This window comes from Salvelinus alpinus, chromosome 19 (assembly GCF_045679555.1).
Source record: "Salvelinus alpinus chromosome 19, SLU_Salpinus.1, whole genome shotgun sequence".
Classification (NCBI taxonomy): Eukaryota; Metazoa; Chordata; class Actinopteri; order Salmoniformes; family Salmonidae; genus Salvelinus; species Salvelinus alpinus.
This window is the reverse complement of record NC_092104.1, coordinates 48,688,764-48,715,857: the sequence shown is the minus strand read 5'-3', so window position 1 is coordinate 48,715,857 and position 27,094 is coordinate 48,688,764. Positions and strand designations below refer to the sequence as shown.

At 44.9% G+C, this 27,094-nt stretch overlaps 1 protein-coding gene across 12 annotated transcripts in view; it reads right to left on the bottom strand.

The window, feature by feature from the left end:
* The window catches only part of mctp1a (multiple C2 domains, transmembrane 1a), a 206,702-nt gene that overhangs the window by 76,621 nt on the left and 102,987 nt on the right, over positions 1–27,094 (bottom strand). For 6 of the 12 annotated variants that reach the window (XR_011669133.1, XM_071353886.1, XM_071353893.1 and 3 more), the window contains exons 3-9: positions 20,159–20,301; positions 15,486–15,565; positions 14,624–14,735; positions 10,473–10,511; positions 6,353–6,523; positions 5,016–5,146; positions 3,200–3,386 (exon numbers count right to left, since the gene is read on the bottom strand). Coding sequence is in view for 11 of the 12 variants with exons in the window: in XM_071353886.1 (XP_071209987.1) it covers positions 3,200–3,386; positions 5,016–5,146; positions 6,353–6,523; positions 10,473–10,511; positions 14,624–14,735; positions 15,486–15,565; positions 20,159–20,301 (863 nt within the window). In the remaining variant the exon portion in view is untranslated. The remainder of the gene's footprint in view (positions 1–3,199; positions 3,387–5,015; positions 5,147–6,352; positions 6,524–10,472; positions 10,512–14,623; positions 14,736–15,485; positions 15,566–20,158; positions 20,302–27,094) is intronic. The other 6 variants (XM_071353889.1, XM_071353890.1, XM_071353895.1 and 3 more) reach the window with 2 other exon arrangements.

Here is a 27,094-nt window from a genome sequence, read left to right as displayed (position 1 = left end):
GCCAAACCTATTACATGGGGGATATACCACACCTAACATCTACAAGCCCACCCATGTCCCTCCACTGTTCATCAAACATACGAATGGTTATGAAATCCTAGGCCCAGAGTATAATAGAGACATATAGGATGGGGAAAATGGTCTGTGAGAAGCCCAACATCTCCAGAACCCACTCTCAGGTGTGCATTATCAGTTGTCTTCAATGGCGGCAGATTAGGGAAGGGGAAACGCCTGCGATACACGCTTACCTCGGAGAGCTAACGGGCTAACGTCTACATCCTGTTCCCACATGCTATTAAACCAGGGACTTAACGTGGACGGTGGGGGCGGAGAGTGGGGAGGTTCAATAGCCCGGCCCTGTGGCCCTCCCTCCTCTCCTCTCCTCTAGCAGCCAGATGAAAGCTGAAAGTCATCTGATACGTCAGCGGTGCGTTAATGATGCCGGGCCGGGCCGGTGGTGAGAAGCCGGGGACGGAGGAAGGATTTAATTGCGTTTGTTCCTCACCTATACGTTTTTAAGGAGCCAGCATATGTGCTTCAAAGCCCAGGCGCTATGACGATGACAATGCATGGCACTTGTAACTCCCACCGACAACCCCCTTCCGTAAGTCGTTTATTGGTTAGTTGATGGGGGGTGAGGGCGCAGGTTAGCTGGTGTGTTAGGGAGGTTGCAGTGATTAGCACTAGCGGGTGCTTTGTACGGCCCGTCTGCTAGACAGCTGATTCCATACTGATGATATGAGGGAAGACATTCGCCTGAGCAATGCTTCGCCCACACCTCCTTACGCATACACATATTCACGAACACATGCACACACACACCCGAGACACACACACACACACACATTCAGACGAATCTGCTTTGGAGAGTATTGTACAGCATTAGTAGCGACACTTGCTGTTATCGGTCTGCCTTGATAAGGTACATCTTTATTAAATTCTCTCATTGAAAGGGCATCAGTCAGGGGAAGAGGAATAAGCTAATGACGGCAGTCCTCTTCAAACCAAACCATACCACACTCTCCCTCACCGACTCACCCCCCCCATCCCTCCATCCTCCACTTGCTGCTAGTCGGCTTGCCAGTGGGGTGGTCGGTGGGAGACAGAGAGCATAGCCGGCACAGAGAGACCAAGAGCGAGCGAGAAAACGAAGGAGAGAAGATGGGGGGGGGGGGAATGTCTCTCCTTTACAGAACAGAAAAAGGGGGGCGGCAGTTATGAAAGGTGAAATAGCTTTTTCTTTTCATTTTGCACGCCTACCCCTTCCAGCGCAACCCTTACCCCTTACCTCTCGCTCCCTATTACACACCCACACCCACACATCCCCCTCCCCGCCCTTGCTCTAAGTGTGCTTAGGAAGAGATTCGCGTCCGCCGCCTGTCTCGGTCCTAGAGCTCCCCCCTCTGAGCATGGGACGCCACTACAGCGTGGGGAGTGCTCTCGTGGCCAGCCAATGAGGTGCTAGCGTGGTATGTAGGTCACGCGTCCGTGGTTGGCCTGTGGAGCGCTCTCCACTGGAGCTCACCCAGATCAAACACACAACCCAGCAGGACTCTAAACTTAAATTAGAGCACAGTTTACACACAAACACAAACACACACACACACACACACACACACACACACACACACACACACACACACACACACACACACACACACACACACACACACACACACACACATAATCAAATTCCCACATACAAACAAATGAAGTAGGTTGCTAGAATATGGTGCAACTACAGAGAAACAAAACACACACACAGCGTGATAGAGGAATGAGCATTTCCTGTCTTAATGAAGGAGCACGGCACAGCGCTGGGACGTATGCTGAGACTCCTCCAGGCCTCAATCTGCATTATCAGCGTGTTAAGCAACTGCCATCAGACAACGTACTGTTGATATGTGACGAGTGTCCCCTGTCAGGGCTGTCAATGCGTGAGCTGCAGTGCCCAGGTTGTGTGTGTGTGTGTGTGTGTGTGTGCGCGAGAGCGTGTGCATGCGTGTCTTTGTGCTGGGCCGATGGCTGAGAGTGACAGCAAGTGAAGGGTTAACAGCGCTAAGACAAAGGCACAGGCGGAGTGTATTGTGCTGTGTGGAGGGCCTCAGGAACACAGGGGGCCTAGGACTCCTCAGAGAGACACCAAGCCTTTTTCAGCTAACAGGCACACACACACAGACGCGGACACACAGGCATACAAACAGTAACATACTAGCAGACACCACAGATCCTTTTAAATATTCAAAAATAATAATATTCACACCCACTCACATTATGGTATAAAAACACACACTAATGGAGAGAGGGGAGGGATTCACGGCAGCTTCAGTTTCAATAGAACCTGTCAGAGTAGGTCTTCTCTCTTAACCTCTCAACCCCCTCTTTTCTTTCTCTTCTCTGTACCCCATCCTCTCATCTACGGTCCCCTCCCCTCTTTCAGCGGTAGTTACCAGGTCAAAGCCCAGCCAGGTCACTCGAGATCCAAGGCGATATTTGACATTCGTTCAGGTCGCCAGGACGTCGGGGGATGCCTTCAAAACCAGCCACTAGGGGTAACGGTGAGCGCCATTCCCATTAAGTAGGCTTGCAGCTTGCTAGGGTGTTATGGATGGGGATGGCGGATGGGCGTCAGCCGCGACCCCCGGCTCCAAGGGTTGCATGTTCAATCCCAGTGGTAGCCACTCATCTTTACAAGTGTCAAACTGAAATCTTGTTGCAAAGCCACATACACTGGATAGGTGTATCAAAATGTGTTTCTATTGTTACATACACTGGGGGCGGCAGGTAGCCTAGTGGTTGGAGCGTTGGGCCAGTAACCAAAAGGTTGCTAGATCAAATGCCCGTGCTGACAAGGTAAAAAAATCTGTCGTTGTGCCCCTGAACAAGACAGTTAACCCACTGTTCCTAGGCTGTCATTGTAAATAAGAATTTGTTCTTAACTGACCTGCCTAGTTAAATAAAGGTTAAATAAAATAAATAGGTGTATTGAAATGTGTTTTTACTGCTACATACACTGGACAGGTGCATCAAAATGACGCCCTGGTTGGAAATGTGATCCAATGAAAACAAGTTGTGACAAAGTGGTGTTGCTTGATGTCTTCACACGAGGGAGCAGGAGAGACCTAGAGCCTGAGTCTTGTCACTTAGGCCTCTTCCATGAAGGTCACCTACTGACACACGCACACACACACAAACTCACATATCTCTGTAGTATCTGGTGTCTCTCGTGTGGGTCATCCAGAATATTGACCGACAGGTCCGAGATGGACACTGCTGTAGCCCCCGTGAGTGTGACCAGCAGCACCAGCATGCCCTCGCCCTCCTCCAGCGGTACGTCCAACTTATGAGTGTGCTCTTTACTCAGCGGCGACAGGTCAATCAAACACCTGAAACACACACACGTTTTAATTACAGATATACCGGTATATAGACTCTGACATTGAGATGAATAGGGTGGGGATGATAGTGAGAAAGAGTGAGACAAGTGGGTGAAAGCAGGAGAAAGTGGGGAAGAGAAAGAGCGAGGTAGAAAATAAGAGATTTTTGTTAACGTATTTCCTTCAGTCAGTCGACAGGTCTCAATAATCACTGTGCTTTTACTGTAGTCTGCCAGTCATGTGTAAATATGTTGCATGATTATGGCACATGGTTGCTTTGTTCAGTCCAATTCACCAAGAGACCGGGAGAGAGAGAGACCGAGCGAGACAGAGAGAGAGAGAGAGAGGTTGAGAGACCGAGCGAGACAGAGAGAGAGAGAGAGAGGTTGAGAGAGAGAGAGAGAGAGTTTGAGAGAGAGAGAGAGAGAGAGAGAGGTTGAGAGAGAGAGAGAGAGAGAGAGAGAGAGAGAGAGAGAGAGAGAGAGAGAGAGAGAGAGAGAGAGACCGAGAGAGACCGAGCAAGAGAGAGAGAGGTTGAGAGAGAGAGAGAGAGAGAGAGAGAGGTTGAGAGAGAGAGAGAGGTTGAGAGAGAGAGAGAGAGGTGAGAGAGAGAGAGAGAGAGAGAGAGAGAGAGAGAGAGAGAGAGAGAGAGAGAGAGAGAGAGAGAGAGACCGAGAGAGACCGAGCAAGAGAGAGAGAGGTTGAGAGAGAGAGAGAGAGAGAGAGAGAGGTTGAGAGAGAGAGAGAGGTTGAGAGAGAGAGAGAGGTTGAGAGAGAGAGAGAGAGAGAGAGAGAGAGAGAGAGAGAGAGAGAGAGAGAGAGAGGCTGAGACAGGGGAGAGAGAGGTTGAGAGAGAGAGAGAGAGAGAGAGAGTGAGAGAGAGAGAGGTTAAGAGAGAGAGGCTGAGACAGGGGAGATTTTTTTAGTTTTCCAGTGAGTCAGTGGTGCAATGGGAAGCAGGCAGGCACACTGGTGCTCAATGTGTGTGCGTGCGTGTGTTAATGAATCTGTCAGTAGGTCCTGGACAGAGGGGTGACGTGGACATCAGTGGGCCTGGAACATGACTCAACCAGATGGGTATTTAAGGAGGGGGAAATAGTCAATTACAAGCAAGGACCAGTGGACACTAGCTCTCCAGGAAGAGGTATGGAGAAATGCAAAACGAGCTCCTCCAATCTCCTCTCCTAGCTATTAGTCTCCTGTCTTAGTGGGGACTTGTCAAACACACGTTCGTGCACACACGCACATGTAGCGAACGTGAGTCGGGCTAACGGTTTAGCGAACTCAAAAGCAGTGTCACCCTCGGCCCAAGAGGGAATCTCACATCAAATACACACACGGCAGAGGGGCAGCAGCGTAGCCTAGTGGTTAGAGCGTTGGACTAGTAACCGAAAGGTTGCAAGATCAAATCCCAGAGCTGACAAGGTACTAATCTGTCGTTCTGCCCCTGAACAAGGCAGTTAACCCACTGTTCCTAGTCTGTCATTGAAAATAAGAATTTGTTCTTAACTGACCTGCCTAGTTAAATAAAGGTATAAAATACCCTTAGAGCATTCTATCAAAGACAGGAGGGAGACTACTGGTGTTGTTGAAAAATGAACAAAAGAAAGTGTGTGTGTGTGCATGGGAGAGGCCCACCTGCCCATGAAGTCGTCCTTCTTGCCTGCGTCTTTGTCCCAGACGGTGATGTCGATGAAGCCCCCCTGCTCCTCATACAGATGGAAGTCAAACTGCTCTCTCCACTGGGGGTTCAAAGTCTTGGGTATCGTCTGCCGAGTGGAGCACACAAAAAGAGGGATATGTGCGCAGCAAATTTGCAATTGGAATTTTAACACCCACAGGTTTTAAATGTAACACTTTCTTAGAAATGATATGTGACCATCACAAATAGTGTTAATAAACTAAAACACAACCAAGAGTGTTGGGTCCCTAACACCATGGGTGTTGCAAATTCTGATGTAAATGAACACTTTATTATAGCTGGTGCTGTTACACTTTCTCATTGTTAGGGGATTAACACGTGGTGTTACAGTAACTTGTTTTGGGGTGTTGTTTTAACACTGTAGGGTGTAAAGCCGTATTTGCATATTTATTTCCCAGGATGCCTTTTGAATGAATTTACCACCCCAGTACCACCCATGACTGTGTTTGCGTAGCGTGTAAAAATCATCTGTCCTCGGTTGCAACACTCACTACCGAGTTCCAAACTGCCTCTGGAAGCAACGTCAGCACAATAACTGTTCGTCAGGAGCTTCATGACATGGGTTTCCTGGAGTGATGAATCACGCTTCACCATCTGGCAGTCTGACGGACGAATCTGGGTTTAGCAGATGCCAGGAGAACGCTACCTGCCTCAATGCATAGTGCCAACTAAAGTTTGGTAGAGGAGGAATAATGGTCTGGAGCTGTTTTTCATGGTTCGGGCTAGGCCCCTTCGTTCCAGTGTAGGGAAATCTTAACGCTACAGCATACAATGACATTCTAGATGATTCTGTGCTTCCAACTTTGTGGCAACAATTTGGGGAAGGCCCTTTCCTGTTTTAGCATGACAATTCCCACGTGCACAAAGCGAGGTCCATACAGAAATGGTTTGTCGAGATCAGTGTGGAAGAACTTGACTGGCCTGCACTGAGCCCTGACCTCAACCCCATCGGGGTTGGGATGAATTGGAACGCCCACTGCGAGCCAGGCCTAATCGCCCAACATCAGTGCCCGACCTCACTAATGTTCTTGTGGCTGAATGGAAGCAAGTCCCCGCAGCAATGTTCCAGCATCTAGTGGAAAGCCTTCCCAGAAGAGTGGAGGCTGTTATAGCAGCAAAGGGGGATCAACTCCATATTAAAGCCCATGATTTTGGAATGAGATGTTCGACGAGTAGGTGTCCACATCCGTTTGGTCATGTATTGTAATGCTAAAGTAACAATTGGCTAGGAAATGGGTTGGAAGGTCCAGTACGTGAGGGCTGGTGTAGGTACCTTGCTCTTGTATTTCTGATGGCCCAGTCTGAATTTGACGTAGGGGTCACTGAAGCCGTTGGCGTCCATAGGCTGGAGGTCGCGAGCCTCAATCAGACTGATGCTCACTATACCTCTCCACAGCTGAGCTTTCCTGTGGACATCTGACAACCGCATACTTGAATGCAGCTGCTGCGTACACCCACACACACACCCAGACACACACACCCAGACACACACACACACACACACACACACACACACACACACACACACACACACACACACACACACACACACACACACACACACACACACACACACACACACACACACACACACACACACACACACAGAAACAGAAACAGACAGTCAAATCACAGTATTCTATCTGTAGACACACAGCAATACATATGACAGACATGAAGACCATACAAAGAGATGGAGGCAAAGGAATAAACACACAGTCCAACACAGAAACATTGGAGTCAACTTCTGGTTCAGAGCTCGCCCATTATGCTGTGGATCACTCCTGTACATTGTAATATAGATACTGTACCTGATCTGGGTTCAGATCCCACCCCTGACGCTTCTACTGTCCACTCTACAGGCTTTACGACCCAGCCTACACAGTCACAACCTAACAATGGACATCTCTGTGTTTTCACCTGGACCTGTGTTGATAAAGTGTCTCACAGTTGGAGTGCTGATCTAGGATCAGTTTAGCTTTTCAGATCATAAAGAATAAGACTATGGACAGGGGTGGGGGCTAATTATAGACCAGCACTCTTTGAGATGCTTTATGAACACAGGCCCCGGTCTATGAGTCTTTGAGTGACAGCAGTAGAATATAATAAAACCCATTGAGCTGTACCACTGACAGCATGTATTCTGATTGATGCTCCTCCCCCTCAGTTTAAAACCCATCTTCGAACCGTTTCCTAATCGCTTACAGGCTAATTTAACCTCGGCAGGAGTCACACATCTATTGCTCGCTTGTGCGGGGAGAGAAAAAACACAAAAACAAAGCCCGTCGGTACTTATTTGTCAAACAAACACATCTCTATGAGTTATCTCACTGTCTCCCTGCCTCATTTGGAGGGGCCTCATTAGCATATCTTTTGTTTGGAGTGAATTTCATTAAACTGTGAACAAAACCTGGCGCACAAGCAGCAACGCTTTGATGTGGAGACGAGGCCTATTCATTTCCATTCTCCAGACATGAAACAATGAGAGCCGGGCTCTGTGTGATACTACCAGCCATACCCGCACTACTGTACAGTCAGTCCAGGTAACCTACCACACTATGTCGTCATGCTAATGGTGAAGGATGCCGCTCTATGCTATGCTCTAAGCTAACTCCTCTTCCGGTGAAAAGCCTAATTGGGAGGCCGCGTTATTGTATTGTTGCTACATATCGCTCGTTATGTAAAAACCCATGGCCCGATTTGGATTAGGAATGAACAGATTCAACACCCCACGCCCAAAGTAGAGCAGGGAAAATATGAGGGTAAGTGTTGGGTTGAAATCCCTTATTGAAAATAACAATCAATTTAGGAGCTGATATAGTCTAAACCGAAAGCCCTGTGTGATTGAACTCTTAAACTTATGTGATAACGAAGAGGCATGAGCTGGCTTTTCTGGACTTGAAGGGAAGCTGATGTCAACTATTTTAGTGTTATAATTATGCCACGGTGGTTCGTGCATTGTTTGCATGTGTTGAGTCCAGCACTATTCTGGCTTGATTAAAGAGGAGAGGGTGTATAAATAACTGTGGAGGGAGGGAGGCAGACACACAGGAGAAGTAGGGCTTGGTGGGGAAGTGCAGCAGTTAGTTAGCGCTGGAGATAATTCCCGAGTCACAGGCGGGATGGCCCAGTTTGGAGCTTCAAAGGTTTGGTTTTGGGGGGAAGCACTACAGCAGAATGTCCGCACCACTCCAACCAGAGACACACTCAAACGATGTTACTGTCTCTCGATATCAACTCAAACAAACTTTTACCCAACTGTACTCGACTACACGCCTTCCGATCGAGAATGCTGCTCTCAGAAACATAGACAAATGTGGGAAGTTGTTTGTCATCAAGAGTCCATCCATGGGGTTTGGTTTCAAATGAGACAGAGACATAAAGCCTACTGGTTTTGAGCTCCCGAGGGCTTCTATGATGCAGAGGGACAAACAGGATACAGAACATGAATAGCCAATGGCTACAGACACATGTGCCACATGCATAGGCCAATGTAAAGGGGAAGCAGCCCCGGGGCCAGCATTCCTTCTGTAGTAAGGAAATAATAGAGAGCAAAGATGAGGAACATAGGTTAAGGGTCAATCTGCTAGGCATGATGGGAAATCAAACGGGTATTCACAGGGTGGATGTCCTCATGAGGTAAAAGGGTCTCGTCTCAGACCTGGGAGATCTAGCTCGATAGCAAGTAAACCTCCAACACACAAAGACACACCTCTAAAACTATCCCTCCATCCAAAAGGTGCTCTCTCACTCTCTCATCACAAGTTCCTTCTCTGAACCTCCTCTTTTCCCTTTCTCCTAAAGAAACATGTATATATTTTTTCTCAGGACTATCTACAATCTTCAAACTAAGACCATTAAGGGCCAGCCATTTCTTGGCTTCAGTTTGGGCCTGATGTTGAGCCTGGTTAGCCTCTGTAAAGAGACTGAACTGCTGCCTCAGTCACATAGGCCCCTTAACAATGTGAGAGGTATAGAGATGACAGGGGAGAAAGAGTCACTTTATTGTCTCACCCATCAGCTGCAATACACTAGTCTGGCTAATACCAAACTCAAAGTCCCATGGAGGCTGGTGGGAGGAGCTGTAGGAGGACAGCCTCATTGTAATGGCTGGAATGGAATTAATGGAACAGAGTCAAACATGTGGTTTCCATGTGTTTGATAAACGTTCCATTTATTCCATTCTGGCCATTACAATGAGCCCCTCCTCCTATAGCTACTCCCACCAGCCTCCTCTGCTGGAAAGGCTGTTTTGACATTGTTCCTTCCATTACAACTGTTGGATTTTCAAATCCAAACAGCTTTCTACCCCCCCGGAAAAAAATAATATAATTTGAGGGAACCAATCAATGTTTCTGCTAAATATTCGGAGCGAATATTGCACTAACAAACGTCCTCCTTTCCAGACCAGTGAGTCACAGTGCTTCCTTGCTGGTTGTATCAGCCTGACTAGCAAAACACTGGACTTGCTCCAGTAGGGTCTTGGCAAACTGCTTTCAAGTGCCACACTCCATAACTTAACAATTATAACTTACAACCCTGATTAGTTACTATATATAATTAAAATAGTATCTATTTTTATATTTCAGGCACAAAGAATATGAAATCACGGTCTAAACATTCAACTATAGTTTCAGGATTGATTCTTGGCTGTAACCTTAAAGACTGGTGCCCAAATCGCAATTTGAGGTTACTATGTTACAATGGCTACATTTTCACACGATTCTTTAGCTTCTGGTCACTATAAAGAGACCAAAAATTCAGTCAAAGTACAGAAGACCCCATCTGGACTTTTTATTTAACCTTTATTTAGCTAGGCAAGTCAGTTAAGAACAAATTCTTATTTTCAATTAAGGCCTAGGAACAGTAGGGTTAACTGCCTTGTTCAGGAGCAAAATGTCAGATTTTTTCCCTTGTCAGCTCTGGGATTCGATCTTGCAACCTTTTGGTTACAAGTCCAACCCTCTAACCACTAGGCTACCTGCCGCCCCTAACCACTAGGCTGCCTGCCGCCCCTAACCACTAGGCTGCCTGCCGCCCCTAACCACTAGGCTGCCTGCCGCCCCTAACCACTAGGCTGCCTGTCGCCCCTAACCACTAGGCTGCCTGCCGCCCCTAACCACTAGGCTGCCTGCCGCCCCTAACCACTAGGCTGCCTGCCGACTAACAACAAGCATGCTCTGTACATCCAGTATACCTGCTACTCGTCACTGCTCTCAGTTCCACCTGTCTGTATAACGCAGCTTGAGGGAAATAAAACATGATGGAGTGGGAACTGATAAAGGTGACAGGGAGAAGGGGCTGGGTCTCCACCCGAACCCAGGACAGCAGAGGGGTTTGGGTGGGTAGAGTAGGTCGGTAGTTGGTATTAGAGGTAACATGCCATGTATTACCTTATTGGATCGTTTCCAGCTCCTTCTCAAAAGCATGGTCTGTAAATGAGACAAAGCAGTTATCGGACGCTGGAGAGCTTAGAGCTGCAGGGGATCAGAGGTCAGAGGTCAGCCCAGGAGGAGGCAGGGTGAGGAGGACGGTCACAGGCAGCCAAAATAAGCAACACATTCAGTAAGAAGCGCGGCCACCCACAACGGCCCATATATACTCTGCTGCACACACACAGGGGACAGGTATATATGTGTGCTAGCGCACACACACACTGGCAGACAACCTGCAAATACAGTCCCTCATGACTCTCTAAGCCTACACTTGGCCCTAACGCGTCAATACCTGCAGATCTCAAGGGTATGTGTAGGTGTAACCCGTGTAGAGGAGGTCCTTCAACCATATTGCTTCCACCTTACAGATCTGCAAATATTGAAGGGTTTTTAGGGCCAAATGGATGGTTAGGAAGTGATTTGGGACCGGCTAACACACTCCAGGATTAACCAGTGATGGCGAAAGCATCTGTGTATGTGTGTGTGTGTGTGTATCTGGGCATTCGTTTCTTAGACATTAGTAGTCATTATGTTAAGGTTATTTTCCTGTTTCTGATTACCATGTAGTACAGTATTTTATGAAATGTGAACATATAAATGTGAATCGTCTGTCTAGTTTTGATTGTAGTTTGTCATGGACTTGAATTCAATATTTCATTTTGCCCAGTAGGTGGCGATAGAGAACAACATCCATACTGTGTAGTGTTGCTGTGACCTTGTGCTCCTTTTCACAGTTTGAGGGATCCAAAAGGATGCTTAACCCAAATACAGTTTATATGTTGTGTCAAATGTGGATTCCGGGAATTATCGAACCAAATAAGGAGCAAAATTAATACATCAGATCAAACAGAATAAAACATTTCCCCCAAGACTCTCCTCTTGTTCTATATCAAACATGCAGGGGTCCAATTAACCAAACAAATAATTGAACATAAATAAATACGACTCTGAAACATTGAGCACGTCCACAGAGGGCAGGATGCACATCATTAGGAGCAATATTACCCAACACTCTTTGAAAATGGCACATAGTTTTTGTTTCTTCTAAAAGCAAATTGTTTGTTGTGCGTGCGTGCTCAAATCTTTTTTCTCCAGTAGGTCTACTATACTGCAAATTCATTTCCACCAGTGGAAAGATGGATTGTATACAGTTCAGCAGCTCATAGAGACTATCTATCATTGGCTCGGTGATGTATTACGGAGCCGTGCCGTTGGCTGGGAAGACATTTCCTCTGAGCCAAATTGAAGTGAGAATGAAAGGGATACTTCAGGATTTGACCATTTTTATGTCTTTGTGTCCAGTATGAAGGAAGATGGAGGTAGTTTCTCAAGCCAATGCTAACTAGCATTAGCGCAATGGCTAAAGGTCTATGGTATGTTCTAGCACGCTGGCAGATACCCATAGACTTCCAGCCATTGCGCTAACGCTAGTTAGCATTGGCTTGAGAAACTACCTCTAACTTCCTTCATTCTGGACCGAGGAACTTGAAGCTGTCGACCCACTCCACTACAGCCCGATCAATGTGGACATTTCCTGTACTCCACGATCAGATCCTTTGTCTTGCTGACGCTAAGGGAGAGGTTGTTGTCCTGGCACCACACGGCCAGGTCACTGACCTCCTCCCTATATACTGTCTCATCGTCGTCAGTGATCAGGCCAACCGCTGTCGTGTCGTCACAAATATGAATGATGGTGTTTGAGTCGTGAACGGCCACGCTGCCGTGGGTGAACAGAGAGTACAAGGAAGAGACTAAGCAAGGACCTCTGTGGGGCCCCCATGTTAATGGTCCAGTGTGGCAGATATGTTGTTGCCTACCTTCACCACCTGGGGTGGCACCTCAGGAAGTTCAGGATCCAGTTGCAGAAGGAGGTGTTCAGTCCCAGGGTCCAGAGCTTAGTGATGAGCTTGAAGGGCACAATGGTGTTGGGATATGTACGCACGGTGACTGTGGAGACGATTTCATCGGAGCACTTATTAATGAAGCCAGAGACTGATGTGGTAAACTCCTCAATGTTATCGGATGAATCCCGGAACATATTCCAGTCTGTTCAAGCGAAACAGTCGTGTAGCTTAGTATCCAATTCATTGGACCACACAGCGTGTCACTGGTACTTCCTGTTTGAGTTTTTACTGGTAAGCAGGAATCAGGAGGATAGAGTTATCGTCAGATTTGCCAACTGGAGGGAGAGCTTTGCATGTGTTTCTGTGTGTGGAGTAAAGGTGATGTAGAGTTTTTTCGCCTCTAGTTGCACTTGTTACATGCTGGTAAAAATAAGGTAAGACAAATTTCAGTTTCTCTGCAATAAAATCACAGGCAACTAGGAGAGCCGCCTCTGGATGTACATGGTCTTGTTTGCTTATGGCCCTATACAGGTCGTTGAGAGTGGTCTTGTGCCAGTATTGTTTTTTTGGAGGTAAATAGACATCTACCAAAAAAATTGATGAAAACGCTCTTGGTAAATAGTATGGTCTGCAGCTTATCATGAGGTATTCTAACTCAGGCGAGCAAAACCTAGAGACTTCCTTTACATTCGCGCACCAGCTGTGGTTAACAAAGAAACACACACCTCCCCCCTTAACCTTACCCGAAGATACCGTTCGGTCTTGACGATGCATAGAAAAAACAGCTAGATGTACAGTACCAGTCAAAAGTTTGGACACATCTACTCATTCCAGGGTTTTTCTTTGTTTTTAATATTTTAAAAATATTTAATATTGTAGAATAACAGTGAAGACATCAAACCTATGAAATAACACATATGGAATCATGAAGTAACATTAAAAGTGTCAAACAAATGAAAATATATTTTCTATTTGAGATTCTTCAAAGTAGCCACCCTTTGCCTTGATGACAGCTTTGCACACTCTTGGCATTCTCTCAACCAGCTTCATGAGGTAGTCACCTGGAATGTATTTCAAGTAACAGGTGTGCCTCGTTAAAAGGTCATTTGTGGAATTTCTTTCCTTCTTAATGCGTTTGAGCCAATCGGTTGTGTTGTGACAGGGTAGGGGTGGTATACAGAAGATATCCCTATTTGGTAAAAGACCAAGTCCATATTATGGCAAGAACAGCTTATATAAGCAAAAATAAACGACAGTCCATCATTACTTTAAGACATGAAGGTCAGTCAATGCGGAACATTTCAAGAACTCTGAAAGTTTCTTCAAGTACAGTCGCAAAAACCATCAAGCGCTATGATGAAACTGGCTCTCATGAGGACTGCCACAGGAAAGGAAGACCCAGAGTCATTTGTTTTTCAATAGGACAATGATCCTACACTCCTCCAGGCTGTGTAAGGGCTATTTGACCAAGAAGGAGAGTTATGTAGTGCTGCATTAGATGACCTGGCCTCCACAATCACCCGACCTCAACTCAATTGAGATGGTTTGGGATGAGTTGGACTGCAGAGTGAAGAAAAAGCAGCCAACAAGTGCTCAGCATATGTGGGAACTCCTTCAAGACTGTTGGAAAAGCATTCCTCATGAAGCTGGTTGAGAGAATGCCAAGAGTGTGCAAAGCTGTCATCAAGGCAACGGGTGGCTACTTTGAAGAATCTCAAATATATATTTCATAGTTTTGATGTCATCACTATTATTCTAAAAATAAAGAGAAACCCTTGAATGAGTACGTGTGTCCAAACTGTTGACTGGTACTGTTTATTTCCCATGTCCTTGTTCAGCCACGACGCTGAGGAATATACGATATTACAATTCTTCAGGATCCGTTGATATGATGAGTCTCAAACGGAACTCGTCCAGATCGTTCTCTTGTGATAGTACGTTCGCCAATAGAATGGCGGGTAGAGACGGTTTATTTACTCGCCATCGTAGTCTCGTCAGGGAGACCACTAGTTTGCCTCTCTTGCACCGTCTAATCCTCTTCGGAGCCCCGGGGATTAGGTCCTGGTCCGAAATGAGCAGTATGTCCAATCAGGCTTTATTGAGCCCTTAGGACAGTCTAAGATACTGATGTGGAAACAGACATTTTTCCTTTTCATCCAAATCCTGGCACATTCAGATATGATATATACATGATTAGTTTGATGACGAGAGAGAGAGAGAGAGAGAGTGAGAGCGAGAGAAAGACATGAAAAATTGCGGACTTACAGCTTCCCTGAAGTCTCCCTCTTTGGGCGACAGTGTGACTGCCAGGTCTAGAGTTCCCAGGTCATGGTCGGGGAACTGGGGGTCCACAAGGTCAAGGGTCACATCCAGGTTCCTGAAGTGGCAGAGGGAGGACACAGTGACCCGCACGCACATGTACACACACATGAACACACACACTCCCTAGCAAACCTGTGTGTGTCATGTAAATACAAGTAATTTGCATTTCCATAGAAGTACACTAGAGGGCAGTGGTGCATTGAATAAGTTCCATTGAACCAAGTGTCAAGGAAAATGGGGACACAAATAGGTGATTTGTGGTCTTAAGAGAGAGAGATAAGCAAACAAGGACAACAATTGTGAGTGACAAAGAAAACAAAACTGATGACATGGCTGAGAGACACGGAGACAGAATGTGTTGGAGAACAATAGAGAGAGAGAGAGAGAGAGAGAGAGAGAGAGAGAGAGAGAGAGAGAGAGAGAGAGAGAGAGAGAGAGAGAGAGAGAGAGAGAGAGAGAGAGAGAGAGAGAGAGAGAGAGAAAATATGCTTCTGTGTGAGACAATTCATTATGTTGCAGGAAGGGAAGGAGAAAAAGGAGACGGGGAGGGAGGAAAAAAGGAAGGAAGAGAAGCAGAAGGAGATGGGAGATGGAGAAAGAGAGGGATGAGATGGAGAGAGATGAAGGGAAGGACAAGAAGAAAGACAAGGATGAGAAAGAGGAGAAGGATGGGTGAAGGAAAGAGAGAGAGCATGAGAGTGAGCACGAAAGTGCAATCAAAAAAGAGAGAAAGTGCAACTGAGAAAGAAATAGCTAGAGATGAAGGAGAGGTGTAAAGTTGAGTGTTTCCCCTGTCTGTCCAGACCTCTGGTGTTCCAGAGACTCCAGGTAGAGGTAGGCAGAACCCATGAAGTCATCCTGAAGGCCAAAGTCATAGTCAAACACCTGCAGGACACAAGACAACACACTGTCACCAGAGAGACTACATACTGTATTGTATAGGGTTGCTAAAATCTGGTACCTTTCCCAAAATGCCCAGGTCTTCCAGAAATGCTGTCTAGATGACTTGGGATTTCGGGCTTATTCCCTCCTGATTCCGGGAATATTACAACCAGGTTTTCTGGAAAGTTACTAGATTTTTGCAACCCTAGTCCTGTACTCTGCTCAGGTGTACTGCACTGTAGTACAGTTGAAGTCGGAAGTTTACATACACTTATGTTGGAGTCAATAAAACTCGTTTTTTAACCACTCCATACATTTCTTGTTAACAAACTATAGTTTTGGCAAGTCGGTTAGGACATCTACTTTGTGCATGACAAGTCATTTTTCCAACAATTGTTAACAGACAGATTATTTCACTTATAATTCACTGTATCACAATTCCAGTGGGTCAGAAGATTACATACACTAAGTTGAATGTGCCTTTAAACAGCTTGGACAATTCCAGAAAATTATGTATTTCCTTTGAAGCTTCTGATAGGCTAATTGACATAATTTTAGTCAATTGGAGACGTACCTGTGGATGTATTTCAAGGCCTACCTTTAAACTCAGCGCCTTTTTGCTTCACATCATGGGAAAATCAAAAGAAATCCGCCAAGACCTTCGGAAAAAAATTGTAGACCTCGACAAGTCTGGTTCATCCTTGGGAGTAATTTCCAAACGCCTGAAGGTACCACGTTCATCTGTACAAACAATAGTACGCAAGTATAAACACCATGGGACCACGCAGCCGTCAAACCACTCTGGAAGGAGACGGGTTCTGTCTCCTGGAGATGAACATACTTTGGTGCGGAAAGTGCAAATCAATCCCAGAACAACAGCAAAGGACCTTGTGAAGATGCTGGAAGAAACAGGTACAAAAGTATCTATATCTATATCCACAGTAAAACGAGTCCTATATCGAAATAATCTGAAAGGCCGCTCAGCAAGGAAGAAGCCACTGCTCCAAAACTGCCATTAAAAAGCCAGACTACGGTTTGCAACTGCACATGGGGACAAAGATCGTACTTTGTCCCCATGTGAAACAAAAATAGAGCTTTTTGGCCATAATGACCATCGTTATGTTTGGAGGAAGAACACCATCCTAACCGTGAAGCACGGGGGTGGCAGCATCATGTTGTGGGGGTGCTTTGCTGCAGGACGTACTGGTGCACTTCCCAAAATAGATGGCATCATGAGGGAGGAAAATGATGTGGATATATTGAAGCAACATCTCAAGACATCAGTCAATGGGCCCTCCAAATGGGCAATGACCCGAAGCATACTTCCAAAGTTGTGGCAAAATGGCTTAAGGACAACAAAGTCAAGGTATTGGAGTGGTCATTAAATCAAATCAAATCAAATTTTATTTGTCACATACACATGGTTAGCAGATGTTAATGCGAGAGTAGCGAAATGCTTGTGCTTCTAGTTCCGACAATGCAGTAATAACCAACGAGTAATCTAACCTAACAATTCCACAACTACTACCTTATACACACAAGTGTAAAGGGATAAAGAATATGTACATAAAGATATATGAATGAATGATGGTACAGAACGGCATAGGCAAGATGCAGTAGATGGTATAAAGTATAGTATATACATATGAGATGAGTAATGTAGGGTATATAAACATAAAGTGGCATAGTTTAAAGTGGCTAGTGGTACATGTATTACATAAAGATGGCAAGATGCAGTAGATGATATAGAGTACAGTATATACATATACATATGAGATGAGTAATGTAGGGTATGTAAACATTATATTAAGTGGCATTGTTTAAAGTGGCTAGTGATACATTTTTACATCAATTTCCATCAATTCCCATTATTAAAGTGTCTGGAGTTGAGTCAGTATGTTGGCAGCGGCCACTAAATGTTAGTGGTGGCTGTTTAACAGTCTGATGGCCTTGAGATAGAAGCTGTTTTTCAGTCTCTCGGTCCCTGCTTTGATGCACCTGTACTGACCTCGCCTTCTGGATGATAGCGGGGTGAACAGGCAGTGGCTCGGGTGGTTGTTGTCCTTGATGATCTTTATGGCCTTCCTGTGACATCGGGTGGTGTAGGTGTCCTGGAGGGCAGGTAGTTTGCCCCCGGTGATGCGTTCTGCAGACCTCACTACCCTCTGGAGAGCCTTACGGTTGTGGGCGGAGCAGTTGCCGTACCAGGCGGTGATACAGCCCGACAGGATGCTCTCGATTGTGCATCTGTAGAAGTTTGTGAGTGCTTTTGGTGACAAGCCGAATTTCTTCAGCCTCCTGAGGTTGAAGAGGCGCTGCTGCGCCTTCTTCACAACGCTGTCTGTGTGGGTGGACCAATTCAGTTTGTCCGTGATGTGTACTTAAAACTTACTACCCTCTCCACTACTGTCCCGTCGATGTGGATATGGGGGGTGCTCCCTCTGCTGTTTCCTGAAGTCCACAATCATCTCCTTTGTTTTGTTGACGTTGAGTGTGAGGTTATTTTCCTGACACCACACTCCGAGGGCCCTCACCTCCTCCCTGTAGGCCGTCTCGTCGTTGTTGGTAATCAAGCCTACCACTGTAGTGTCGTCCGCAAACTTGATGATTGAGTTGGAGGATTGCATGGCCACGCAGTCGTGGGTGAACAGGGAGTACAGGAGAGGGCTCAGAACGCACCCTTGTGGGGCCCCAGTGTTGAGGATCAGCGGGGTGGAGATGTTGTTACCTACCCTCACCACCTGGGGGCGGCCCGTCAGGAAGTCCAGTACCCAGTTGCACAGGGCGGGGTCGAGACTCAGGGTCTCGAGCTTGATGACGAGTTTGGAGGGTACTATGGTGTTAAATGCTGAGCTGTAGTCGATGAACAGCATTCTCACATAGGTATTCCTCTTGTCCAGATGGGTTAGGGCAGTGTGCAGTGTGGTTGCAATTGCGTCGTCTGTGGACCTATTGGGTCGGTAAGCAAATTGGAGTGGGTCTAGGGTGTCAGGTAGGGTGGAGGTGATATGGTCCTTGACTAGTCTCTCAAAGCACTTCATGATGACGGAAGTGAGGGCTACGGGGCGGTAGTCGTTTAGCTCAGTTACCTTAGCTTTCTTGGGAACAGGAACAATGGTGGCCCTCTTGAAGCATGTGGGAACAGCAGACTGGGATAAGGATTGATTGAATATGTTCGTAAACACACCAGTCAGCTGGTCTATGCATGCGCTGAGGACGCGGCTGGGAATGCCGTCTGGGCCTGCAGCCTTGCGAGGGTTAACACGTTTAAATGTTTTAATCACGTCGGCTGCAGTGAAGGAGAGCCCGCAGGTTTTGGTAGCGGGCCGTGTCAGTGGCACTGTATTGTCCTCAAAGCGAGCAAAAAAGTTATTTAGTCTGTCTGGGAGCAAGACATCCTGGTCCGCGACGGGGCTGGTTTTCTTTTTGTAAACCGTGATTGACTGTAGACCCTGCCACATACCTCTTGTGTCTGAGCTGTTGACAAAGCCCTGACCTCAATCCTATAGAAAATGTGTGTGTAACGATTCTCTAATTCCTCCTCCTCCTCGGACGAGGAGAGGAGAGAGGGATCTGAAGACCAATGTGCAGCGAGGTATGATGACATAACTGATATTTATTGAATTACGAAACGAACACGAAAACACTTGAAAATTACAAAATAACAAACACGACGTAGACAGACCTGAACATGGAACTTACATACAACATGAAGAACGCACGAACAGGTACACGACTACAAACAAACGCTACAGTCCCGTGTGGCACGAACATACATACAGACACAGGAGACAACCACCCACAACGAACACTGTGAAACAACCTACCTAAATATGACTCTCAATTAGAGGAACGCCAAACACCTGCCTCTAATTGAGAGCCATACCAGGCAACCCTTAAACCAACATAGAAACAGACAACATAGAATGCCCACCCAAACTCACGTCCTGACCAACTAACACATACAACAAACTAACAGAAATAGGTCAGGAACGTGACAGTGTGGGCAGAATTGAAAAAGCATGTGCGAGCAAAGAGGCCTACAAACCTGACTCAGTTACACCAGCTCTGTCAGGAGGAATGGGCCAAAATTCAGCGAACTTATTGTGGGAAGCTTGTGGAAGGCTACCCAAAATGTTTTACCCAAGTTAAACAATTTAAAGGCAATGCTACCAAATACTAATTGAGTGTATGTAAACTTCTAACCCACTGGGAATGTGATGAAAGATATAAAAGCTGAAATAAATCATTCTCTCTACTATTGTTCTGACATTTCACATTCTTAAAGTAAAGTGGTGATGTCAGGAATTGTGAACAACTGAGTTTAAATGTATTTGGCTAAGGTGTATGTAAACTTCCGACTTCAACTGTATATGCATTCATTTGATTTATATTCATTTCATTTTCACATTACATGGCATAAGTCCACTGAAATTAGCGCTGTATTCTAATAACCACATCACACCTTCCCAAACGTCACAATTACATGTTTCAGATGGAGGCAATGGTTAGACAAAGTATATAAAGATAGTACTAATGCTTGACAATACATGTGTGAATATCCCAAAACAGTGTAGTAGCTCTGAGTCCTCCGACCTTGACATAGAGGGGTTCTCGGAGGCTGTCCACCAGTAGGCTGACTTTCTCGTCCCACACTGGGTTCAGGTTCTTATTGATAGTCTTGCTCCTGAACACCTCCTTCCCACCGATCTTAAACTTCACATACGGATCACTTGTCCCTGGACACAAGACAACAGCACGGAGGAAAGATGGGGGTTAGTATTACCTGTCCATAGAGACAGAAGGGAGATTTCTTCTGCGCAAAAGAGATGTGGGTGAAACTGACGAGATAAGGGTGCTTTGTTTTGGGGAAAAGCAAGGTGCTCAAGATGGTGCATAATGACTAACTATTGTTTTCGATATGCCTCCTTGTGTATTGCTTACTAAATCTAGTAATACATCTAACGTAATGTCATGCATGTTGTCCTATTCAGAGTTGAATCTCTTTAATCACGCTGTAGGGGTAAACAGATGTCCCTCTCTCTCCCTCGCTCTCTCTCTCCCCCCTCTCTCTTTCTTTCTTTCCCTCCCTACCTCCCCCCGGTCTAAGGCAGCCTGTCCTCTCCTCTCGGTTGTTATAGTGAGTTGTGTTTATGTTTGTGAGCAGGGGGGCACTAACCAGGGCAAGGCAGGTCAGGTCACACATGCAAACACTGTCTGGCCTCAAGACTCATGTCATGTGACTCACACTCCAGGCCGTTATCTACAAAAGTTATGCCAACAGAACTGCAGTAGGCTAAAATGCTTTTGTAGATAACTTGGGACGCATTTTGGAAACAAAAGATGCTCTACAGGGATGACGGAGACCATACATCCAAATCATCTTGGTGCTTGGACCCTGTCCTCGCATTTCAAGGCCGTGTTGAGACATTGGCTCCAAAACAGCCCAACCACTGCTCAGGTACCTCATCCCGTTCCCACTATTTCACAGTGTTATCATCGTACTGCCACAGATAACCATATTCCCAGGGCTATTGTCAGTGATAACCTTGTGACCATAAAGTTTAATTCCACTGTTAGCTCTGTCACTGTTAACCCAATTGGGAGACCCACTGTGGTAAGCTCGTCCAGTGCTATTATTTCAAATGCCACAAATATGGATACCCTGCTGTTTTCAAATCATGTAAAGGGCTTGGGCTGTTTCATATCAACTTACGAAGTTTCATTTCAAAGATGGACCTTCTTGATATCTGGATGCATGACACAAGCCTGGATATTTTGGTTCTCACAGACTTAACTAATGGGCTCAATCCCAGATAAGGACATTGATATTGCTGATTACATCTTCAGGTGTGACAGTCAGAAAAAAAGAGAGAGGGGTGGCTATATTTGTGAAATAAACTCTTGTGGTATCATGTTCTCTAAACATCATTATCCTATCTTTAAAAAAAAACAATTTCTGAGTATTTAAAACCTTTTCTTTCATCTGATTTAGTTGTGTTAGGGAATTTTTACTTAGATACAGTATGGGTTACCCCGGCCTCAGAGCATTTAAAGAATATTTGTCTGTACTTTAACCTGACTCAACTGATTGCAAAATGGATTCATGTAAAATAAATCCAGAAAACTCCTCACTGATTGACCTAATTCTGACAAATATCCCCCACAAGTGCTTGTCCAGTGGTGTCTTTGCTAATGATCTGAGTGATCACTGTCCTATTGCATGAATTAGAGATACCAATCCGATTAACACTAATCCTTGTATATTTATGAATAAAAATGTAAAATAATTTCCCCCACAAGCTTTTCTTCGTGATATGTATGCTCAGACTTTTTCTCTATCAGCTACCCTGAATTAGCTATGGAGTTGTTCTAACAAATCCTTGGTTCTCTAAAGAACTGTCAGATTGTTATGATGAGATCAGGCCTGGGCCAAGGCTAGAAAAGTTGACTGTAGCTAATTGGCAGTTTTTTAAGCAATTGAGAAATAGATACACTTCCTCAATCAAGAAAGCTAAATCTAGAAACTTTCTAAGTTCTATCTCAGACTCTGCTAATGAGCCGTCTAAAGTTTGGAAAACAGTTAATCCACTGACGTGTCGAAATTCCTCTCCACAGGCTTTGATATTTTTTAAATAAATGATGGTTTAATTTAAGCTGGTCCGCCAGTCGACTGCCTACGCCTCTTGGCTCGATTGGAAGTTCTGTCAACTAGTGAATCTTCATTTTCTTTTCAACAACTTTACACTTGTGCTAGACGCCTTGTGCAAGATTGATGACCCACTGGGCAGATTTGCTTGAGCCTTTTCTTCCTGCAGATTTCTGCTCCTCTGATTTCAGAATCTTTAACACATATTTTTAACCTTACAATTATTTCTGGTATCATCCCCAGGGTCTGAAAGGCGGCCCATATACTCCCTCTTCACAAAGGTGGTGACCCGTGACCTAAATAATTATTGCCCCATTTCATAACTCACTTGGACTAGCAAAAATTCTAGAATCCTTGCTAAATACTCACCTACGAAATGTATTCTAAATGTACACCAGTCAGGTTTCAGACCAGGTCATTTGGTTTTAAATGATGTTCTTAATTGCTTGGATAAGAAGAAACACTGTGCAGTCCTTTTTATTGACCTGTCTTAAAGCCTTCGACAATGTGGATCACTCATTACTTTTCATTACTTATTCAGAGGCTTTCATCAATTGGCCTGGACCAGGCTGCCTGTAGCTAGTTTGGAAATGATTTAAAGGACAGTGTTAAATCAGGTTTTCCAGACATTTCAAGAGGTGTCCCACAGGGATCAACTCTTGGTCTGGTTCTTTTCACTATTTACATTATCAATATTGGTTAATCTTAAAAAAAAAAAAACATTCACCTGTATTCTATTGCCCGCACAGCTGACTAGGCTCTGTCAGAACTTCAATATGCCTTTATTGCCCTTCAGAAAGCCTTTGTTGAACTAAAATTGGTACTAAATGCAGGTAAAACAAAGTATATTTATTTTCCAAATCACGTAAAAATATATCTGATGTTTTATTCATACATACTTTGGATGGTGCCCTCACTGATCATGTCCTCGATTATAAATATCTGGGCATCTGGATTGACGAAAAGCTATCTTACAATAAAGCATGTTGATGAGTTAGTTAAGAAATTAAGAATTAAAATAGCCTTCTATAGTAACAGGTCCTGTCTTTTGTTAAATAGCAGGAAACAAATCATTCAGCCAATATTCATTCTGGTTATTGACTATGGCGATATCGCCTATCTGAATGCAGCTGCTACGGTATTGAAGCCATTGGACGCTGTTTAACATGGCAAATTGCGCTTTACTACGGGCGATAGGTTTAGCACGCATCATTGCATTTTGTATCAGAAAGATGACTGGCCTTCCTTGAAGTCTCATAGATCGATACGCTTCTGCCATACCTTACCTCATTGTTCACCTTCAAGCGTATAAGTTACCAGACCCGGACTCAGGGATGGCTAACCCTGGAGACCCCTTCAATCTCCACTGAGTTACGCAATTCTGCTTCTAGTTTCTTTCCCGCCTGGTGGAGTAATCTCCAAAAGTCGTTCACGTTGGTGTATTTGGTGCCTCTAAAGCAATTCAGGCGGATGTTAAGAGTGCCTTTTTACTGAATAATGCATTTGTTTACTATGACTGTGTTCTGCTTTTTGTGTTTGCTTTTCATGTATCGTGTAATTTATTTGTATCACGATATGTATAGTGTGTTGTTTATTGATGTAGTTGATTGGTTTGTTTGACAGGTCGTCGTTGTTAATAAGAATTCGTTCTTAATTGACCTAACTGTAAAAAATAAAGGTAAAGCATAATTGTATTTTTATGTGACTGAGGATAAAGCCTAATAGGCTGAGACAGAGGTGCCGCCGCTCCGGGAACATGCTGTGGGGTCGTAGGCCTCAGGACTGAAAAGTCTCTCTTTAAATAACAGCTCACTCTCATTAAAACTATCCTCTCTTGAACTGTGGCTAATTTGAAGCTGTTTTGTGAAGGATGCACCCACATGACAGGCACAAACTTAGATAGCAACTCAAAATGTGAAAGAACGGCTTCTATTTTCAACGACTTCTTAAAAAAAAACGAGGAGTAGAAGCTATTTACTTTAAAAGTTTTAGAATTTTAGATTTTTTTGATGAATTCACTTCCTGAATTGATTGCTTTCAATTCGAAATTGACCCCAGCCCTGATGCACACATACTTTACATACACACAGACATGCATGAACACAAACACACACACGCACACACCACTTCAGCAGAGGAGATCAATGCTTGACATTGACCACTAGATGGGGGTGTTTACCTGGAGTTGTCCCTGTGTCTGCTAGATCCTGCTGATTCGGGCTCATCACCGAAACTGGCCATGTAGAGTGGACAAAAGCTACACTCTATCACATACAGGTAACCCAATACATGCATGCATAAACATGCATAAACATGCATCAACATGCATAAACATGCATAAACATGCATAAACATTACCCTTGCCTATATGCAAAAAAACACTGATTTATTGAGACTATAATCTGAGCCCTCTCTTATATCCACAGCAGCACACAGCAGCACAACATCCCTTAAAGATCAGTGAACTGGTTTATAGTTCTCTCTATATGAAATCAATCCTGATGGAAAGCAGATGAAAACGCTAAATGTCAAGCAAATATGACTGCGTAGATAGATGATGTTGGTGGCCGGGGCCTTCTTCAGTCACACCAATGGGTTTGGACAGGCACTTTATCTCATTTGAATAAACATAAACACAGAGTAGCTCTCAAAATGTCATAGTCATGGATATCCGAGCATTGTTTGGAGAGGAGATAATGGAGATAATGGAGATAATGGAGTTGATCAGCTTGACAGTCTGCTCACGTTCAGGGATCCATAGTAACCTGGGTAGTGGTTGAAGCTGGATCATGTGTGCATGCAGGCACACACCTCAATCTCACAATGTGTGTATGTGTGTGTGTGTGTATCGCCACTGAATGTCCATCATAACTTCCTGAGGTTGTTGGTCATTTTGTGTCACATGATTGCAGAGCAAAACCCAAGCCAGCATAATGCAGCCTATCAGTCTGCAGTTTGACAGACGTCACTGTGCTTTCTCAACCGTACCTCTTCCTCCTTCACTAGCTCACACCGAGAACAGAACTTGGGACCTCTGTCTCACACACGTGACCGTCCCCTTGACAACGTCTTAGCTAGCTACTCCACTGAAAAGCTAGCAATTTGATGGTGTGTGTGTGTGTGGATATTTTTTAAACTGAAGAGTGAGTTTACCAATCCCCGTCGGTCACACAGTCACTCATCCTCCATCCCCATAAGTCTATCTGATATCACCAGCCAACCACCCACTCTCCTTACTGACCCCGCAGAGGCAAGAATGGAGGCCAGGGCTGGCTGGGAGCTTGGCACTGTGTGTGTTTCCATGTGTCTTTTCAGATTAGCATCAAAGCAATGATCATCCGTCCCTACTACAGTCATTAAACCTACCACACAAACCGCATTAACATAATCACACAGTCACCCACCCACTCAAATAATCAGAACGCACGCACGTACGAGCGAACATGCACACATGGAGTGTTAAGAGTGTTAGTGTGGCATTAATATCAATACAAACAGCCCTATCACCAATCCCCTCTCAGGATGAAATTAGACCACTAACTGTGCAATCCACAAACACTACACACACACATTCTCACAGGTGTCGGACAAACTGACCTACATACCCCGAACTGTGTTTAGGGGTCGTATGTATTAGGCTTGGGCGGTATGAAGATTTTCATATCGTCATACCATCCTTCTCTCACCCCGGGATTAACGGTATTACCAGCATAGCACGCAAGGTGGCGTTGAACATGCAAGAAAATCCCAGAATGCAAACACAATTAGCACCAACGAATAGCGAAATCACATAGAAGCTGTTAGCTAAATGCTAACGAGTGAAAATGAACATAAACTAATTGCAAAGACAGGCAAATCCAGCTCATAAAGTTATACAAGGATAGCTCGTAGCTACCGAATGTCATGTTCGGTGAGTGTGGACATTCACAAGCGAAAGTGAATGAGAGAAATTGGGTAAATGAACAAAGTTGTGATGCATGCTTTTCTGATGGAAGAGCAGCAGGTGTTCACGGAGCAGAGGAGAGAAGAACGGAGGGGGAAAAAACACTAGAAGGAAGCACAGGGAAGAAAATGGCAACTGTACAGACAACTCATCCAGAGCTCTTTGACTTATGGCAGAAAGCCATGATAAGATATCTGATGGCAAACATTTAGTAGTGAATTGCAAAATGGAACTTCATCCTCTCGTGTACGGCCACACAACATAGACTCACCGATAGATATTGAACTCTGTGGACTCACCAGCTCCCGATTTCTCCCGTCGTGCTATTTACAAACATACGTGACTGGCTCAATTCTTCTGGGGAATTACGGCAAGCTTCATCATGTGACAGGTGAAAGGAAGAACGCAGATCTGCTTTATCTCCTAACGTATTGCACAAGTTGACGGCAGGTAAAAAGCAGCTACAAATATTCACATTTACTGAAAAACTTCCAATAAATAGTTTTGACGGTATTGACGCTATACGGTATGTATGGTCTACCGCCCAGGCCTAATATGTGTCACGAGTCTCAGAGTAGGATTGCTGAGTCAGGATCAGGAGCATTACTGTGCCATTAGTATCAATACAAAACAGCCCTATCACCAATCCCCTCTCAGAGTTAAATTAGACAACTAACTATGCAATCCACAAACACTACACACACACACACACGTTCTCACAGGTGTCTGACAAACTCTTTTTTGATCACAATGAATAAGACTACATGGACAGAGGGGACCTGATCCTAGATCAGCACTCCTACTCTCTGAGACGCTTGATACATACGGGCTCAGACCTAAATTTGGGGCAAAAACAATGTCCAGCGACGACTGAGGCAATCAAACAACTCATTAACATCATAGTTCTCCTTCTTGTCCATCGCTTCAATCTCCATATTCC